Source organism: Danio rerio, chromosome 9 (genome assembly GCF_049306965.1).
Source record: "Danio rerio strain Tuebingen ecotype United States chromosome 9, GRCz12tu, whole genome shotgun sequence".
Lineage (NCBI taxonomy): Eukaryota > Metazoa > Chordata > Actinopteri > Cypriniformes > Danionidae > Danio > Danio rerio.
Genome location: NC_133184.1, coordinates 21,159,858 through 21,181,031, shown reverse-complemented (window position 1 = coordinate 21,181,031; position 21,174 = coordinate 21,159,858). Strand labels below are relative to the sequence as shown.

Genomic DNA, 21,174 nt, shown 5'->3' with positions numbered 1-21,174 from the left:
CTGTGTTTAGATTAGTTCTAGCCTAAATCTAGTTTTATGGCTCTATTTTGATGATCTAGACGTAAAGTCCAAAGTGCAGGGCGCAAAAGAAGCCGTGTCGGAATCCACTTTTTTGCTATTTTAAAAATTTGAAAATCCATTTTGCACCGAGGGGCAAAGTATAACAGGGTTGAGCTTATTCTCTTAATGAATTATAGGTGTGTTTTAGGAATAAACCAATCAGTCTCATCTCCCATTTCCTTTAAAAGTTGTTGTGTTGCGCCATAGCGCATTTGCTATTTACATAGCAGACTTTGTAAGTGGAAAAACTGAGCGATTCACTAGCGAGTTAAACAGACCATCTGCAGCGCGAGAAAGAGAGAATGAGCCTCCTCATTCTTTACTTTGACTCTCTTTGGTTGATAAAGAAACGTGTTGTATGCACGGACATCCATTAACCTACATAATTAATTTAATTTTTTAAGAGAAAAGATTTGTTTCGAAACTATTTCTTAATTTCTAAATAGGATATTTGCGTATTGCTGTACATCCTGTGTGTATTAAGCAATGTTTAAGCGAGGCGCACAACTAACGCGCTCTGCGCTGGACTTTAGACCTGCTCTCAGCTGGTCTATTGTGCAGTCTATTCCAAAAAATACCCATGCGCTAACAATGCATCTTAACACACATCTTTTTTGTTTAGACCACAACACCTATGGGTGCACATATGAGCGCAAATGCATTTGCTATTTAAACAGTGTGGTGCAAAACGTCAAAACGTCACTTGCATTGAGCTGAAACTAGGAAACAAGAATTGCGCCTTGTGCCGCATTGTGCCAGGTGTATGATAGGGCCCTTAGTCTTAGATCTTTTTCTAGTTGCTTAACCTTTTTTTATTTAATCCTTTTTTATTTTTTTAGCTACAGCAAGGTTGTAGTCTTTTGTTTTGCCATTTTGTGTATATTAGCACCAGTTAACTGTTTCTAGGATTTTTTCGTTTTTGTTTTTTTTCTCTCTAGACTTTGTTTAGCAGGTTTTTGCTTTCATACTGTTTTTCTTGTTTCTACTGTTGTCTTGTTTTTATATGTATGTGTTGGTTCTTATCTTGCTTTCTAAGCAGGTTTCTTTAATCCTTTACTTTTAGTTTCTGGTGATTTCAGTGTTACCACAAGCCTTGAGTGACCTCATCCCTGAACTGCCTGTTCTCCTGTTTCTGTCTAACCCTATTGTGCGGACTTTTCTCCTGTTTTGTTTTCACCTGTAGTAAATGTACTTTTTCTCCAGGCCATTTTGCATTTGGTTCCACCTTTGCTTTTAACCTGACACTCCTGGGGCCCATACCATGATATTGGATAAACTGGCTAGCTAGTTAACTTTTAGCTTTACTTAGTTTTACAATCTTGGATTTTAGATAACAAGAAGGCAGCTCGACTTTATTCATTCTTTGTTGCAGTGTTATTATGGGCCAGGAGGGTATTCCAGAAAGCTGGGTTGACTTAACATCTGCTAAACACTGAATCTTGATCGATAAAAGCAAAACCTGCTTACTGTACATCAAAACACCTTAGAAGAGTTATTTTAATAAACCTCCTAAAGAAAATATCTAAATACCTAAAGCCATTTTCAGTGGATTGCAGAATTCACAAGAGACATTTGAAAGTCACAGCGAGAAAAAAGCACAGCATTCTTTACAGAGACGGAGTTCATCCTCGCTAAGCAGAGTGTGAACACTCCGTGGCTAAATGATGCATATGGGTTCATCACTTGGGATTTTGCATAACTGGCATCGATTTCCAGCATGCGTGTAGACCAAGCCGGACATAGCACTGGGCCAGGCACATGGCTCCTTTGCCAAGTCGGGTGCGGGGGGCCTCTGAGGAACTCTCTAGGGTTCACCAGGGGGGGAACTCGCTAAGCAGAGCAATAAAAAGTGCATGTATCTCCGGGTTAGGGAAAGTGGTACGGCAAGCATTTTGACACCGAGCTTTAGCATCCTCCTGATTGACTGGTGTTACTAGGAGGAAACCGACTTCACTTGAAGATTATAAAATCTCGCAAATGTATTAGGTGTCACCCAGCCTGCAGCTCTACAGATGTCTGTTAAAGAGGCGCTGCATGCTAACCCCCAAGAGAAGGCAATACACCTTGTCGAGTGTGCTCTTATTCCCGGAGAACAAGGCTCGGCCTGGCACTGATAAGCGAGAGTGATGGCATCAACTGTCCAGTGGGCAAACCTCTGTTTAGATGCGGCACATCCCTTCTGCCAACTCCCATAACAGACAAAGAGCTGCTCAGAAGATCTTATGTGCGGTCCACAAGATCTTATCTTAACATTGTGGTCCACATACAGTAAAAGCAGAGAGTATGAAAGTGACATAGCATAAAGAGGGCTGGATCTGCCCCTTTTGTCTACCCAGAGGAGAGCTGTTCTCGGAGTGTTCATAAAGGATCTCCCGCTGGATCTAATCTCACTATATTTGATAAATGTGATATTTAATTCGTCTAACAACATATTCTCTGACTTTAGTCACTTGAATCTATTACTTGTTCTCGGGTAATGTGTTTTGGCTAAGAGCAAAGACAAGTTAATAATTAATGGAACCACGTACATTCTGTATATTGACTGATTGTTTGCCTTTATTTCCTTTAATGTATAAACTTATTGTACATCATAGTGTTATGGCCATTATTGATTATTAAAACTGATATTCAGCAAAAGAGAGGGTATGTTTCATATTTTCACTGAAAATTAAAGGAGGCAGTAATGTTATAGACTCTGTTTTGTTATGAATACTCCTACAGTGGAGATGACACTCATATATGCTGCACAACGCCTCAACATTTCAGCTGTCTGTTAAGTTGTTAATATCAAAATGAAAATAGCAGTTTCTCATATCATGTTTTGAATTTACTATTAAGATATAGTGAAACAACGTAGCCAGGATGAAGTGAATACGGTTATAAAGTACATGTTCCCTTTGAAGATTTACCGGACATGTCATGACATTTTCTATATCAAACTTGCAAAGTCTGAACTTGCAAGGAGAGGATGCAGGACTGAACTGTGTGTGTAGGCTACTTAATATTGAGGAAAAACCCCTAATTAAAGAGGCGAATGTCGGCAGCCCTGCCTCCATTTTCAGATGTCTCTGTTTTCTCCCATCCACACTGAGACAAAGCAGCAGCATTTTAGAATGAAGACGGACTCTTCAGCGTTTCCAAAACGCTCCGTTTTCGGCACTCGAAAACTCCAGCGTAGGGTGGACGGATGGCATAACCGTAGCAAAACGTAGGCGTTTTCAAACTAAAATGCATTAGTGTAACAGAGCCTTAATCCTCCATGACCTTGCACAGAAAGGGGGGGGGTTTGGGGGTATCAGCTGTGAGCTAGTGGATCCGTGCCAAGAAGGGCCTCGGATTGTGAATAAAACAGCTGCCAATGGGTGTTTTCATGAGAAGAAAACAGGTCAACCTGGGCTTACTTGAAGCGCTCCCATATTAGCTGGACCGCACTGGGGTGGAGTCTCCATTCTCCCAGGAACAAAAGCTACCATTGCCGTGCTGTTGTCCCTCCAGCACTGGTTAAAACACTGTCAACAGCTTCAGACAATTGATATGCCAATGCAGTTGGGATCTAGTCTACAAACCTGCAGCTACATGCTCTTTGCAATTAACCCCCCAGCCCGTACTGGAAACATCTGTGATGGCAACATGCTTGGTCAATTGTTCTAAGGACAATCCAGTTTGTAGAAAAGCAAGGTCTGTCCAAGGACTGAGCGTGCAGCAACACAGAAGAGTGATGGTCACCCGGTGCGCACCCGTATGCCATGCCCATCTGAAGACTCGTTCATGAAGCCAGTGTTGAATTGGTCTCATATGAAGCCATTCAAGCGGCGATGTGGATGCCATATGTCCCAGGAGCCTCTGAAATTGTTTCAGTAATACCACTGTTTTCCCATCGATCTGTTTCAAACAGATTAGCATCATCTCGGCACCTTACCAAAGAGTCATGGAGATTGAGTCCAGCTCAATAGAGCCCGCTATTCATCTCAGCTGGAGGGACCAGCTTGATTGCATCCTTTGCCCGGAGGACAGCAATCTCCTCAAAAACGACAGGGGCGGACACAAAATAGACCTTTCTGAAATACACGCCCATTTGGTGAACTGAATCACATAGCTCCATAGTCTAATTGCTTGAATGAGCTACTTTGACAGGCCAGGCTGTGTAAATCAGGCTGGCAGGGCCCACATGATGGGAATGGAAATGCTCAACTGGGGAAGTGGCATGTCCAGGGGAAGAGCTGAACATAAGCAAGGGTCTCTAACCACCCTCCCTGGATCAAACGAGGTGGCTGGAGGAGTTAGAAAAAGGAGCCTGTCTTCTGGCACTCTTGTAGCATGTAGCGAAATGCACCGGCGCTGAGAGCTAGAAGGCAACGCATTCCAGACTGGCAGTACTCTGGCTTGCACACCCGGAGAGAGGAAATTCTGCTCTTTTTTTTTGAAAATGTGGGTGCCACCAGTTATTAAGCCAGCAGCTTGATGCTGTGAAATGTTTCCCAGCCTCACACCAGGGAAAGAGCAGGTCCCGGTCTCTCCGGGCAGCCTGTCTGAGGGGCGCTTTATGGTCCGTTTACCAGACTTAACAGCACCCTGGGGCGGGGGCATCTGCTGCCTGCGAGGGGCTTGGTACTGCCACTTAGCTGGTGGAACGAGCTGCAGAGCTGGAGCAGATATTGAAGCCGCAGGTGGACGCTCTCAGCAAGGAGCTGTCGAAAAGAATGAGACAGGAGGAGGAGCAGATTTAGGAGCCCACCGGAAGATGACCTCTCCAATCGCACTCGACTGCTCTCTCACTGCCAAAAACTCCTGGGTAATGTCCCAGATGGTGTTGCTGAATAGGCTGGCCTGGCATATGGAAAAGTGAGCTTTGTTACCATTGCACATATCGGCCAGGTTCAACCAGAAGTGGTGTTGCTGGGCCACTAATGTGACCATCGTCCTTCCCATGGCACAGACGGCCAACTTGGTGGTCATAGGAGCATAATCGGTCACCGTGCGGAGCTCATGCATAAGGCCTGGGGAGGAACCACTCTTGTGCAGCTCGGCCAGTGCCTGCGTTTGGTAGCGCTGGTAGGTTGGCCATAGCAGGCAAGGCAGAGGAAGCCTTGGAGACTCAAAGAGGCTGGTGGTGAAGTTACCTCCAGACCTACCACTGAAACTGGCCAGGAAAACACAGCTATCATATCTGATTCCTGCTTCGAGACCTTACTTACCACACAGGAGGGAGAAAGCGAATCTGAACTGTCATCAAAACATGACAGCCCACCCTCTGATGCTGTTGTCATGGAGCATAAGCACAGACATCCCAGAGGATGAACCATCACACACGCTTAAATCTTAAAGTGTACTGTGGAGGAGTGAGGGGTCTATGGGCCTGAAAGCCTCGGATTAGCTGTAACTATAATCCTCAGGCCTGCCCAAGTTTTAACTGACTTATGGTCCATGAGCACCGCAACTACATGCTGGACCCCCAAGCATGTGATGCAATACTTGTGCCCATCATTGTGTGAGAGAGGAAACCACCACAACCAGAAACACACAGTCGCAATGACATCTTTAAAAAGATTTGCTGCTCTGTCGTGTTGTTCTTTTAGGGAAATCTGCTCTTAAAGAAATCTGCTATTTTAGGCATCTAACGAAATGCCCAATAGACAGGAAAATGCAAGTAAGACAATGAGGCTGTCTGAAACAATAAGTCTAAATGCGCTCTCAATATGCGCAGGTTATAAACTCTGATAATAATTAATCACCAGAATCTGCGTAGCTGTGCTCTGCCATCTCATAAGCATTCATTGGCCCATTCTATTACTCTTCAGTATGATTGGTCATCTAGGGAACTCCCAAAAGTGTCTAAGACACACACTGAGGTTACCTCTGATGGGTAATATGACTCCAGTTCCAAAAAAGTGTCATTCACTATCTTCTTGGACCGAAAACATAAAGGAACTTAAACAGTGATTCTTACTAAAATCATGTAATGTGTAATGGTGCTTTCAAGCCATGTCAGATGCTTTAGAGTTGAATGCATGTGAACGCTAGGCTGCTATTACAAGTTTTAGTTGTGGGCATGTCAGTAAAAAACATAACTAAATCTATAATAGAAAATGATTCATCAGTGACAAAACACAACTGATGCAAAACCTTTGCTCCTTATTTTCTATAAGCAGATTCATTAAATGCTGCTGTATTTACGTGTAATTTATCAAAATTAGGTACAACACAATCGTGTGACTTAATCACAACTAATTTCATTTTTTTATGACTTGGCAGTTCAATAGAAACATCCCTGGAGGACTTACAGCGTACTCATACTATGCTATTCAAATGCTGTGCTATCTTAAAAGGAATCACTATTTACTCCCCCTCAAGTGGTTATAATCTCTGAGTTTCTTTCTTCACTTGAACACAAAAGATGTTTTAAAGAAAGCTACAAACCCGTAACCACTGACATTAACAGTTAGAAAAACAAATACTATGGAATTTAAAGGTATAGTTCACACTAAACACAAATGCTTTCATTATGTACTCACTTTCATCATAGTATTTGTTTTCGCACAATGGATGTCAATGGTTATTTTCTTTAGTTTTCAACAGAACAAAGAAACTCAAACAGGTTTGCAACGAATAAAGGGAGAGTAAATGATGACTGAATTTCCAGTTTTTGGGTGAACTATCCCTTTAATTATCTACTGTAATAAAGTTCAGTATGGTCATCATGAGCTCTAAGAGTAAATGTGTAAAAAGTGTGGTGACAACAACAAAGAATCAGAAAGAGCTTTATCGTGAGGTATGTTCGCACAAATGAGAAATTTGTTTTCATGACAGAGCTTCAACAGTGCAACAGAATTGCAGAGACAGGACAAAAAAAAAAGATAATAAATATATTTTAGAAACAGAAGTAGTGAATGCAAATATACAAACTGACAAGTGTATGTACAGGTATATTACTATATGCAATGTTATATGTGCCGATGTTATGTGCAAATCGGCATGTTAAGTATGTTGTTAGGTAAATAAGTGTATATGTGTATAAAAAGTGTTGTTTTGTTTCACATTTATGAGATGGATTGCTTGAGGGAAGCAACTGTTTCTGTGTTGGGCTGTTCTGGTGCGCAGTGCTCTGTAGCATCGACCAGAGGGTAAAAGTTCAAAGAAGCAGTGTGCTGGGTGTGAGGGGTCCAGAGTGATTTTGGCAGCCCTTCTGCTCGCTCTGAAAAAGTAAAGTTCTTGCAGAGTAGGGAGGGTTTTACCAGTGATTTGCTCAGCAGTCTGAACTATAAAACATAGCCTTCCGAGGTCAGATTTGGTAGCTAAACTAAACCAGACAGTTATTGAAGTGCAGACCCTACAGAAAAATCCAGCTTAAACCAGCCTAGGCTGGTTGGCTGGTTTTAGCTGGTTGACCAGCCTGGTTTTAGAGGGTTTTTGGCCATTTCCAGGCTGGTCTTAGCTGGTCAGGCTGGGAGATGACCAGCTAAAACCAGCTTGATCAGCCTAGAAAGGCTAGGAGTCCAGCCAAAACCAGCTATGTCCAGCTTAAACCAGGCTGGTGAAGCTGGTTTTAGCTGGATTTAGCTGGTCCTTTTCCAGCCTGACCAGCTAAGACCAGACTGGAAATGGCTGGAAACCAGCCTGGAAATGGCCAAAACCCCTCTAAAACCAGACTGGTCAACCAGCTAAAACTAGCCAACCAGCCTAGGCTGGTTTAAGCTGGATTTTTCTGCAGGGAAGGACTGATTCAGTGATGGGAGTGTAGAACCCTTTCAGCAGCTCATTTGGAAGGTTGAACTTCTCCAGCTGATGAAGGAAGTACAGCTTCTGTTGAGCTTTTTTGACAATGAAGTCAATGTGAGTGTCCCACTTCAGGTCCTGAGAGAAGATCCGATTCAACTTTTCATTTATACCAGGGGCATCAAATTTGCATTCTAAATGGACGTCAATCAATGGAGGAAAGGTGTGAAGTAAAATATAAAGGGATTTCATTAAAAAACATCATTCTCATTAAGTCAGTTAAGGCTTAAAGGGCCATGAAACCTCCTGTTTCAGCAGGATGTTTCACACCTGTAGTTTGGAAAAAGTCAGGAAAGTGAGTGTATTTAACTCTGTTTGGGTGGGAATGTCGGGAGAGGGAAAATGGAAAGGGTTTCAATAAAAATGGGAGTTGCCATTTGGGCACGCGCTGTGGACCAAGGAAAAACAAACACACACGCAGAGGAGAAAGACAGTGTGTTTAATGATGGTGAAATGTTTGATACTGCACGTCGTATATGAGAAAAAAACCTCTGCATTTCTCTGTAACTCAGAAGCACTCAGTAGGTCAGAAAGCCGTGTGTGTAGACTATCCTGTCACAAAATGCGGCAAAAATTAAACACGACGGTCGGCAATAGTTTGCTTACAGTGTTCACGTGAGAACAAAGAAAGGGCACTGATCGCACACATTTACCAAATCTGTAGACAGGACAATCAGCACATACTAAAGCTTCGTCTTTTTTTAAAGGAGACGAGTGGCAAATCCGGATTTCACAATTTTCATATGAGAAATGCTCTCGAGTAAAAAATGTTCCAAACAAACGTATTTCTGCCGCGCGTCGCGTGCACGGATCCACACGCGAGTCCAGCAGCGCTCTCATAGAGAGAGGATGAAAACAAAAGCTTCCCTGCAGCACATTATAAAAGCAACACTGACGACCCGTATCTCCAAACAATTCTTATTCTGTTCCCACTTTTTTTGGCAACACGACGTGTGCCGTCTCTCTGCCATCTGAACACTGTTTCAGGTACAGTCTAAGAAAGCTAGCATGCATATTAATGTAGTTGCAGGGCATACTTAATAGAGCGCGCTGATTGGTTTGAACCAAGCCATACTCATGAATCAATGCAACACACTCAGAGACGTAATACGGGACTCCCAGGTACAGACATCCAGTCTACAAGCTAGAATACACGCTAAGATCTCATGACCGTGACGCAGCTTCAAAAACTAGTTTCAAACCGGAAGTACGAATTTGCTCGAAATAACGTAAAAACAACAAATTTTTACTTCTTAGTGAAATATAGGTGTCCTAATAGTGTTTTTAGCAGTGTGGGACACATATGTGACACATATATGTTAAAAAAATGTGTTTTGGTGTTTCGTGACCCTTTAACATTATATCAGCTTACCTTCAAACATTGGTTTTGCATTGGTAAATTTTCCAAATTTTACACCACACTGTAAAAAAGCATTTCCACACAATTTATTCATGATTTCCCACCACAAATAGATTAAGTTAACATAACAAATGTAAGTGGATTGAACAATAAACAATTAAGTTGCCCCCAAAAAATCTCAAGATTTGCATTGATAGGTAGTGCTGTAGCCCCACAGCAAGAAGGTCGCTGGTTCGAGCCTCAGCAAGTTGGCGGTTCATTCCACTGTGGCGACCCCAGATTGATAAAGGGACTAAGCCGAAAAGAAAATGGATTAATGAGTTTGTGTGTGAATGAGTGTGTATAGATGTTTCGCAGTACTGGGTTGCAGCTGGAAGGCCATTCGCTGTGTAAAACTTATGCTGGATAAGTTGGCAGTTCATTCCGCTGTGGCGACCCCTGATTAATAAAGGGACTAAGCCAAAGGAATAAAAAAAGTATCAGATAGTACAGTGTGTGCAACCTTGTATGCATTTCTACGGAACTGTCACAACTCAAACAGAAAGTGATGGAGCTCAAGAGTATATTGTGATGAAAGGCAACTGAATCCAACTGAAGCCATTTTTTTGGAATTCGTTTTAATCCTTTAACTCCCACCCTATCTAGTTTAACTCAAACCATAATTAACCAAACCAGATCCAGCAAATCAAGTCTTTCAGGATTATTTACAAAATATGAGAAGCATGTCGGCACTACACAGACAAAAAGATCTGTATTTACCTCCAAATAACCGAAGCTTTAATCCTATTGTTTTTCTTTAGGGATTTAGAAGCAAGCTCATTTATTCTTATGAGCTCATAAGGTGTTATTTGATTTTTAATACTGTGACTTCAGTGAAACTGCCATTAAATACTATTTAATGTAATACACCCTGCTGTGACGCTATCAAGACTGAACAATGTCTGTGCCATCTACCTGAAAATGTTGTTGGGAAATTTGATCATTCAGGTCCTTTTTCATTTCACTTTGTCATGCGGAAAGTCAAAGTCCTTGGGAAACAAGTTTTGTCTTCTTTTCACTGCAAGTCATATTACTGCTTTTGCTATAATGCACAGATGAAAAGCTGTGTTTGCCTTGCTTGGGGCACTTTAAGAGGTTTTTGCTTTTTACTTTGTTCTGTTTTCAATTTCCCCTTTCAGAGTCTTTGAATGTGATGCTTTCACATCTAAGCTTTTCATTTACCTTCGTTTTTTCAAATAATCCACTGCAGATTAATATGATCCTACGAAATCTCTAAGTCAAACATCATTATTATTTTGTAGACTTACTTTGCAGGTAAAAAGACCACAGTCCCATCTATCTCATCCCATCTTTACTCATCTATAACAATAATAATAATAGGAAAGCAATTTGAGTTTTTTCTTTATGTGGAACACAAAATGAACACACAATGTCCTTTTGCATGTGCATATGGTTAAAAAAAGCAAAAAACAAGCATTGCGGTCAAAGTTATTTGAAGTAATGCTATAGTTCTTTTTGTGGGAGTTCTTGGGACCCCTAGTTGTACAGTAGTGGATTATAGAACAGCACAGAAATACACATCATTTTTACAAGTTGTTTTTTTTATCAATCTCATAATTTAAACAACCTTTTTTCTTAAAGAATCTTTTGTTAAATATTTATTTGATCTATAAATTGTAACCAGTCTTATTTATTATTATATAAATTGTAACCAGTCAAAATTTGTAAAGCAAATTTTGTGGTTCCACACAATTCTATCATGTTGTCCAAACATAAATTGAGCTGACAGTGCAATAATTATCAGTAGCCATGTTTCCATTCACATATTTTATGCACATTTTGGATTATCACATAAAAATGCTTGGTGGTAACATCAATATGCACATACATTCTGAAAGTGTGCATTACAATGCGCACAACTAAGTAGGATAAACAGTTTAACTGATAAGAAAAAAAATGCACATAAACTATGATGGAAACACTTTTACCAGAAAAACTTTAGTATGTGATTTTGTTATAAGAGATCATGTGATGATGAAATAGATGAGACACTCAGCTGACCACATTATAGAACATCTGAAATGCTGTTTTAGTCATTCGAAAATGTCTTAACCAAAGTCCGTCATCACAATAGTTCAGAATTATTACAGTACATCCAGAATTGTGTTGAGCATCTGTGCTCTCAAAGAGTCTACCGGGGTAGTCAATTATTAAACAAGAAAAAGTAAGTATTTATGTAACTTTATATACCAAAGCAAATTCCCTTTTTCTTTTTGATATTTGCCACAAGTTTTTCAGAAAGTGACGATATTGTTTTCTTTGATTCATTGGATATAAAGGCTGCATTATTCGCAAATCTGTTATGCAGTATTTTAGTTTTGCGCATAAACTTAATTTACATCTTTGAATAGAAACAAGAACTGCCCCTGAATTGAATATGGTGCATTCATTTCATTAGTCATTTCTAACTCTTGTCAACACAACAATCAGAGGTTTAAATTTTCGTTTTGAGGGTGCAGAAATTGTTTTAGGCAGAAATAACCACATTATGTCATAACATTTTCTTATCTCTTTTCCTAGTAAAACTAAGTGCAGTCTGGGAATGGTAACAGCACTTAAGTGTATAGGTAAGCAAATGTTTGCCTAAAGGTAAGTTCATGTTCAGTTCAGTCTCAGTAATCATATTTTGTATTTCTTGTATTTCTGCACAGCTTGTGGTTCAAGACCCAAGTTCAGCGCTCGTATAGTTGGTGGCAACCTGTCAGCTGAGGGTCAGTTCCCCTGGCAGGTCAGCCTACACTTCCAGAATGAGCACCTCTGTGGCGGATCCATCATAACGTCCCGCTGGATCCTCACTGCTGCCCACTGTGTGTACGGGTGAGTTAATGCCGTCCTCATCAATCCCCATTCACACAGTCATGTGTAAACAACCCTAGTCTGATTTCCATGCAGGATTGCTTATCCTATGTATTGGATGGTCTATGCGGGATTGACCGAGCTGCCACTAAATGCAGTAAAGGCTTTCGCCGTGGAGAAGATCATTTATCACAGCCGCTACAGACCCAAAGGCCTGGACCATGATATTGCTCTGATGAAACTGGCGCAGCCCCTCACCTTCAATGGTACCTTGTTTTTTAAAGTGCAAATGACTCTATTGAAGCACCACATGGGGTAACGTTTCTTTTAATCCAGCAAGTGTGAGGAACTGATAGCTGTGATGCAAATGGCCGGTCAATCTTATCTCGTGTTTTGCATTCACTTTGACAAATGACTTGTTTGATGGACTGATATCAGGATGTTTCTCAGGTATGGTGGAGCCTATCTGTTTGCCTAACTTTGGAGAGCAGTTTGAGGATGGTAAAATGTGCTGGATCTCAGGATGGGGTGCCACTGAGGATGGAGGTGCGTTTGAGGATTTAAAATGAAGTTCACTTAAGAGAAGAAGTTCACTTAAAAATGAGTTGGTTGTAATGTTTTATGAATTTATTTGCCTTCCGTTGAACAAAAAGGAAGATATTTTGAAGAATGTTGGAAACCAGTTGCCATTCAAATATCATACTAAAATTTTAGTCATACACACAGTCATACACAGTATACGATATGCAGTGAAATGTAATATGACGGCCCAAGACATTAAAAAAAGATCATCAATAGCATGGGACTGGAATAAAAGACGCCAACAAAAATAGATGTGCAAGATGGAAAACTTGATTATAGATTAACACTATTTACAATTAAAAAAAAATACTGAATTGAAATGGGATTTTAATGTCAATGCATAGTGGACACATATAATACTTTGCGAATTAATGGCTGCTACTTTCCAAAATTCTTTAGAATTTCTTCCTTTAGGTTTGTTTTATCCAGGCCAGTGCCAAAGTTTTCAGCCCATGACTTCCAAAAAAAAGTGTTCCTGTCTAGTGACCCCTACTATCCTCAAAGGCAGTTATATTATCTATATTTATATACAAACATTGCATGCAATGGCGCACACACAGACACCAAGAGGCCTATATAAACACAAGCATATTGACAACACACACCAAATGTAACAGTCTAACAACCATATAACTTGATAGTAATTTATTCATTTCTTTAGTTTTTACATTACCGCACCTGATGGGTGGGCAAAATTTGCAGAGCACAGCAAGTTCATTCTTGGTTTAATATTCTATATATACTAATAATATTGGAGACCATTACCCGGAGATTATTTTCCATGTTCAGTTCAGACCTGTATTTTTTATATTTTGGAAACATTTAAATATAGTGCCATGAAGTCAGTCAGATGCAACTGCTGCCATTGCTATGTTGTGTGTTCAATTGCGGAAAAATAAAATCAACAGCAGATGTTTTTTTTAACCTGTTGTATTTTTTTATGTAAATTTTATCAAGAATTGTTATCTTTTGTCATTTCTATTTTTGTTTGAAAAAAATATTTGAATAAATCTATAGTTGATTAGATAAATATATTTATTTACTTTTATATCTTTTACATTTCCTTATATTAACCTTATTTTTATCTTTTTAATTTATTTAATTTTTTATAATCTCAATGCTAACTGTTCAGGATGCCCTTGTTGTCTATGAAATACATGATTAGTCTTTCTGGATTTATATTTTAAAACAAATATTGGCAGAATACACAGACATTGTATGGCTTTATAGGGATAGTTCACTCAAAAAATGTTCCAAACTTGTTTGCAACATTTTTCAGAATATCTTGTTGTGTGTTGGACAGAAAAAAGAAGTTCATATAACTAAGTATGAGTAAATGCTGAGGAGAAAAAAATTCTGTAATGATGGCAACTGCCAGCAGGCACAAAATAGCTAGACAAATCATTACACCATGACAAATGGAAAGCTGAAAATAAAAATAACATCACATCACCTAAAGCAAGCGTTTTTTTAGATCAGTCAGACTAAGGCCCTGCTGTTTATGCTGTGGAAAATGCAGTTCATAAACTGCTGTGCTAAAAAAGATCATTCTGATTTAAATAATTGACCCAAGAAGAATATAAAGTGGGGTCTGACATATATATGTGGTGTACACACCAAATGTGTTTTGTGTTCTGTGTTTTAGGAGATGCAAGTGTGTCTCAGCACTGTGCAAGTGTCCCTCTGATCTCCAATAAGGCCTGCAGTCAGCCGGAGGTTTACCAGGGCTATCTAACAGCAGGGATGATCTGCGCTGGCTATCTGGATGGAGGAACAGACTCCTGTCAGGTACATCATCTCATCTCATAGACTTATATAGACAGTACTGGAGTCCATACAGAAGATATTAATTGATCCGGGCTGCGTTATTTGTGCATGTAATTATATTTAAGCTCTTTATTCTGGATAAGTGTACGTTTACTGATCCATGTGTGAACAGGAACAGCAGTAAACTTTGCATTAGCATGTATGCAAACATTGCAATATTACTGTGCAAACATACATTAAATACTACAGTTTAACTCTCACCGTCCTACAGGTGGACATTTTTCTGTATAACCTACATATTTTACACATTTTTAAAATTGTTTGTTTGTCTAAACCAGAAGTTATCTTGATTAACTATATATAAATATATAAAACTATATATAACTATATATAAATTAACTATGTATAATATGCATATATACAGTGCATTCGGAAAGTATTTATAGCTTTTATAGCTTTATTCACTCTTTTCACTTTTTTTGTTACAACCTTATTCCAAAATGGATTAAATTCATTTATTATTAGTTTATTATTATTATATTTGAATATGATGCCACAAGCTTGGCACACCTGTCTTTTGAATTTTTTGCCCATTTCTCTTTGCAATACCTCTCATGCTCTAACAGGTTGGATGGAAAGTGACGGTGTACAGCCATTTTCAGATCCCTCCAGAGATTTTCAATATGATTTAGATCTGGGCTCTGGCTGGGCCACTCAAGGACATTTACTGAGTTGTTGTGAAGCCACTCCATTGATATTTTGGCGGTGTGCTTTGGGTCATTGTCCTGCTGGAAGAAGAACCTTCACCCAATTCTGAGGTCAAGAGCACTCTGACGCAGGCTTTTATTCAGGATGTCTCTGTACGTTGCTGCATTCATCTTTTCCTCTATCTTGACTAGTCTTCCAGTTCCTGCTGCTGAAAAACATCCCCACAGCATGATGCTGCCACCACCATGCTTCACTGTAGGGATAATATTTGCCTGGTGATGGACGCTGCCTAGTTTTCTCCAAACGTAACGCCTGGCATTCACTTTATATTGTTCAATTTTAGTTTCATCAGACCAGAGAATTTTGTTTCTTATGGTCTGAGAGTCCATCAAATGCCTTTTGGCAAATTCCAGGCAGGAAGTGGCTTCTGTCTGGAGCTGGAGCTCAGACAGAGTGACCATCGGGTTATTGATCACCTCCTTGTCTCAGCTCCTTCTCCCCCGATCACTCAGCTTAGATGGCCAGCCAGCTCTAGGAAGAGTCCTGGTGGTTCTAAACATCTTTCTTTCACATGTGATGGAGGCCACTGTGCTCATTGGAACTTTCAGAGCAGCAGAAATTGTTCTGTAACCTTCCCCAGCCTTGTGCCTCCTGTCTCAGAGGTCTACAGACAATTCCTTTGTCTTCATGCTTGGTTTGTGCTTTGACATGCACTGTCAACCCTGGGACCTTATATAGAAAGGTGCAGCATTTTCAAACCATGTCCAATCAACTGAATTTACCACAGGTGAACTCCAATTAAGCTGCTGAAATACCTCAAGAGTGATTAGTGGAAACAGAATTTACCTGAGCTCAGTTTAGAGCTTCAGGACAAAGGCTGTGAATACTTATGTACATGTGATTTTTAATTAATTTTTTTTTTTTTCTAAATTTGCAACTATTTCAAAAAATCTTTTTATTGTGTGTAGAATATTGAGGAAATATCTTAATTTAAACCATTTTGGAATAAGGTTGTAAAATAAACATTGGAAAACGTTTAGCACTATAAATACTTTCCGGATGCACTGTAATCCAGGCTCGTGCACAGACCCTCACAGGGCCGGTGATCGAGAGAGAGAGTTGATCGCAAAGTGCAGAGCGTGGGGAGGGGTGTGTTAGGGGGGTTGGTGTGGTTGGGTGGTTGAGGCTAGGGGGTTTGGAGTGCGTTCGCAAAGTGTAGAGTGGATGGGTTAGTGTGGGGGGGGGGTGGCTCAGGGGCACCTCAGCCAATGAAAGCAAAGGGGCAGTGGCTCTAGCCACTGGGCCACACCCCTGTGCGTGGCCCTGCTGTAATCCCACATGAAAAAAAAAAAAAAACTGTCATTTATAGTATAGTATAGTGTGTTGTGTGCCATACTAAAGTACTTGAATTACTGTGTTGTAGTACTTTCACTACATGTATTATACTACAATACACTACAGATTACTGTAGTAAAAATGAAAAAAAAAAAAGGGCAACCAGCTTCAGGACATTTGTGAGTTTACTTAAATCGAGTCAAGCGCAGTACTTGCGATGAAAGTTGAGTTGAGTCAATATATTTTTTTACGGTTCAGAGCAGGGGTGGGTAAACTCAGCCCTGGAAGGCTGGTGTCCTGCACAGTTTAGCTCCAACTCTAATCACACACACTTTTAGTTAAACTATGCAGGACAACGGCCCTCCAGGACCGAGTTTGCCCAACCCTGGTGAAGAGTGTGTATTACAGTTCATCAGTTCACTATAGTTAAAAATACAGCATGCTGTAGATTTATTAACAAAGCGCTGTAAATATTATTGGTTATATGGTTCAAAAACATGATAGTTTATTTCATCTGGTAGATCTAATTAAGTAAAATAAAAAGTAAATATAATTAAACGTATTTTGATTCTGAACTTAAAATATGGTGTGACAGTTAAGAGGATATAAATGTAAAATAAGGTTATTAAATGTAAAAAGCATAATTACTTTACTCTGTACATTTATTTATTCATTTATTTGTATATTTAATTATTTATTCCTATGTTTCTAATTTAGTCAGCCCTGGCGTAATAGAATATGTGATCAAACTTTCCTTTCGTGATATTGCCGTAATTAAGAGTAAGGACTTCTTTTCATTCCTCTTGGGCGGGTTTTCAGATGTCATTTATCTGTAAAATTTTCTTGGACCTGGAAACCCAGTGCGCATGTCTACATTAAACAGTGTAGTTGAGTGAATTGGAGTGTCTAAAGCACATCCGTGTCTTGTTGAAATAGGGTGATAGCGGTGGTCCTCTGGCATGTGAGGATTCCTCCATCTGGAAATTGGTGGGGGCCACAAGCTGGGGTCAAGGCTGTGCAGAAAAGAACAAACCTGGGGTTTACACACGCATCACACAGTCCCTCACCTGGATACATCTGCAGATGGAGGTCAGAAGAATGATCATGGGTATTTGTAAACTGACAATGACTAGAATGTGTCCAGGGGTGTTTTACTGGAGTACAGTTGACTTGGCATTTGCTCAACCCTGAACTTTATGTCTGACACCGGCGCATACACATTGTAAAAGCCGTGCCAGGCACGAAAGCTTGACAGGCGTAGCAACAGTAACTAAGGAGGACGGGGCTTAGCGAAGAGTCAATTCTGATGCAATACCTTTAACCCTGGCTTAGCCTACGCAATCCATGTCAGTCTCCTATATCACCACATCCCCATTGTGCTCTTTTGAATTGAAATCCTAAAACTAGAGTTTTTTTGAGTTTAGTGAACTCGGTGTTGTGTTCAAGAAAGTAGTTTGTGGTGAACTGGGCTTTGTGATGTCATAATTATAGCACTTCATGAGAACTTCATCAAATGTTTAGACGTGACGTCACTGTCTGAGAACCTCCTCATCGTCAGAACCGAAAAATCTCTTGATTTTATCTAATAGTTTCAAAGACAGACTCATAAAGACCACTTTGAGGAATGTAAACAATAACAATGATCCCAATGTATTGCCTGTTTTACATTATTAATTTCTATACCTTGCGAGAATCCAAAAAGTATTATAAATAATCCAAAATATTGATAAATAATCATGTTATGATAGCATTAATTTATGATGGAATTGCCTCTTGATACAGTTTTGTGCATCACACAGTTCCTCACCTGGATACATCTGCAGATGGAGGTCAGCAGAATGATCATGGGTATTTATAAACTTACAATGACTAGTTTGTGTCCAGGGGTGTTTTACTGAAGTACAGTTGACCTGGCATTTGCTCAACCCTGAATTTTATGTTAATTAACACTAAACCTGTTTACTTGAGCTATGTTGGTTCCAAAACAACTCATGGGAATAAGTTCAGTCAACTGTTAACCATTCAATACAATAGTTCACTATATAACCATGAACACAAAAGACATTCTCAACTGAACACAGAAACCACAACCATGGAAACAGGCACTAAAATGCAACATGCCAGACATTTACTTTCTAACATCAGTGTTGCCAGGTTTTGGGGACAAAACTAGCCAAATGGTCTGTCAAAACCAGCCCAAACCTACCTTAATGACCAATCAAATCTAATCAAATAATAATAAAACTCAAAATATACCACCAACCTTTCGTATATACAGATTTTTTTTTTTTAAATACACATTTTACATCAATGTATGTATTAAATAAAAATCTTACCTAATCGACAGATGTCTCTCCGTCTGGTAAAAAAAAAAAAAAAAACTTTGCCAGAAGTAAACCATAAACTTGTAAAATTTGTTTTAAATAAAGTTATTAAAAAAATAAACATTTAGGATATGAATTAAATAGTATGAACTTTTTTTGTATATCATATGCTTTTGCTGTTATTATTTGTTATATATTTTTTATGCTAATCATCCATTAAATGAAGTAATTGGAATAATAAGTCAGGATAATGTACAGGTTTATATATTTTGACATAACTGGTCTGTTTTGCTTCCACATTAGTTTTAGTGAAATATATTTCTATAATAAAAGTGCAGAACGGATCTATATTGAAAGGATTTTGTTATAAAAAAGGAAGAAAAAATTATAATCCACCATGTGTTTTGTTGAGAACTTATAAAATATGTTAAGAAATATTATAAGAAACACACAGACATCTACACCTCACTAATCTGGGGGCAGGTAAGAGAATAGTTGCTATGGAATCTTACATACCATATTACCTGTGTAAGCGAAAGATGAGGTGATCCGATTGCATAGTCTATCCGTGAACTTATCCGGGTGTGCCCCATAAGCAGACTTCACATGAACTGCTTTCTGGAAATCCCCCTTGGAGTGAATGGGATAGTCCACCCAAAAAATCTAAATTTAGGTTTACTCATTGAGTTGTTCCAAACCGGTTTTAGTTTCGTCTGTTGAACACAATAGAAGATATTATTGAGAAGGCCAAAAACCCATAACCATAGGAAAACACACACTCTGGAAGTCATGGTTTCTACCTTTCTTTACAATATCTTCTTTTGCGTTCAACGGAAGTTTGTAAAAAGTGAAGAGCGATTAAATGACAGCGGAATTGACTCTTCGCTAAGCAACACCCAAAAACCGCCACCCACCAATCGTGGCTTAGCAACCGTTGCTACGCGCAGGGGCTCTGTCAAGCTTGCGAGGGAAACAGGCCAAAGTGTTGTGCTTATGAATTGTGCACAACTGATACCCGGTATCCTAAAGTTTGGACGGGATGATTTATTTTTTTCCCTTTTCAAAACCAAAAACACAAGAGGAGAAATGCCAGCGTGGATCAAACTGTGTGAGGGATGCTTAAGGAGTGGAGTTAAGTTGGTTTTGTTTTGATATTCCTGACACATTCAGTGATAGACCGACGGCAATAACTCGCACCTCTTAACCTAAACAGATCTAAACTGTGTTTCCTACAAAAATACAAAGCAGGTTACGTTTCACAGCTGTCTTTTTCTTTTTGGCCGCTCGATATTATGAGCACTGCTCCGTTTAAGCCCTCGTCATAGTAACGTTAGTCATGCTAATAGTGAATAGGCCATAATGACATGAGTTATTGATCTGGCAAATACGAATCTGCAAATCTGTTGCTAACTTTACTGAACTTCATATTTCCATCTATTTTAAGCTACGAATATTTGAAATCACAAATCAACAGAACAAAAGAGAAGTGATCACAAACTGAGCACTTGCGATCAACATACTTTACCAGCAGCTGTTTTTCAGTCATTTATAAAGAGCAAACAAACATACTGAGTTATAGATAACTTACTGTACATTGTTATGGGTCAATGATGCTAATATTCGACACAAATCCATCAATTTCTCCATTCTGGCTGCTCTTTCTATGAATTATTTAAAAGCACTCTCTATGCGTGTTTCCTCGTCGATTAGTAATGCTAGGTTTCATTGCAAAACAATTAATCTATCAGGCTTTTTGGCTAAAAATACAGAAATCATGGTTTAATTAGTTATTATTAGATTATATTTTAATTTCACCTCTCCTGCTGTGCATAAAGCTAAACTGTTGAATGATCAGCATATGAGGCTGCTAGGCTTACCTAGCTTCAATTTTGATTGAATTATTCTTGAACCGGTTGTCTATTATGTAATGAATATACCCCTGTAAAGTATACTGCAGTCCTTTTTTGTCTGGATTTCTCAGGTATCTTACCTGTTCCCCAAAAATGACATTATATCCCTGTCAATGACTGACACCGGCGCATACACATTGTAAAAGCCGTGCCAGTCACGAAAGCTTGACAGGCGTTGCAACAGTAACTAAGGAGGACGGGGCTTTGCGAAGGGTCAATTCTGATGCAATACCTTTAACCCTGGCTTAGCCTACGCAATCCATGTTAGTCTCCTATTTCACCACATCCCCATTGTGCTCTTTTGAATTGAAATCCTAAAACTAGAGTTTTTTTGAGTTTAGCAAACTCGATGTTGTGTTCAAGAAAGTAGTTTGTGGTGAACTGGGCTTTGTGATGTTATAATTATAGCGCTTCATGAGAACTTCATCAAATGTTTAGACGTGACGTCACTGTCTGAGAACCTCCTCATCGTCAGAACCGAAAAATCTCTTGATTTTAT

The 21,174-nt window shown here is 39.4% G+C and overlaps 1 protein-coding gene across 7 annotated transcripts in view; it reads left to right on the top strand.

Annotated features, from left to right (window-relative positions):
* Positions 1-21,174, top strand: part of tmprss3a (transmembrane serine protease 3a) — a 66,817-nt gene that overhangs the window by 43,500 nt on the left and 2,143 nt on the right. For all 7 annotated transcript variants that reach the window (XM_073912592.1, XM_073912594.1, XM_073912595.1 and 4 more), the window contains 6 exons: positions 11,774-11,820; positions 11,905-12,070; positions 12,146-12,315; positions 12,500-12,595; positions 14,277-14,419; positions 17,378-17,530. In XM_073912592.1, the coding sequence (XP_073768693.1) occupies positions 11,774-11,820; positions 11,905-12,070; positions 12,146-12,315; positions 12,500-12,595; positions 14,277-14,419; positions 17,378-17,530 (775 nt within the window). The remainder of the gene's footprint in view (positions 1-11,773; positions 11,821-11,904; positions 12,071-12,145; positions 12,316-12,499; positions 12,596-14,276; positions 14,420-17,377; positions 17,531-21,174) is intronic.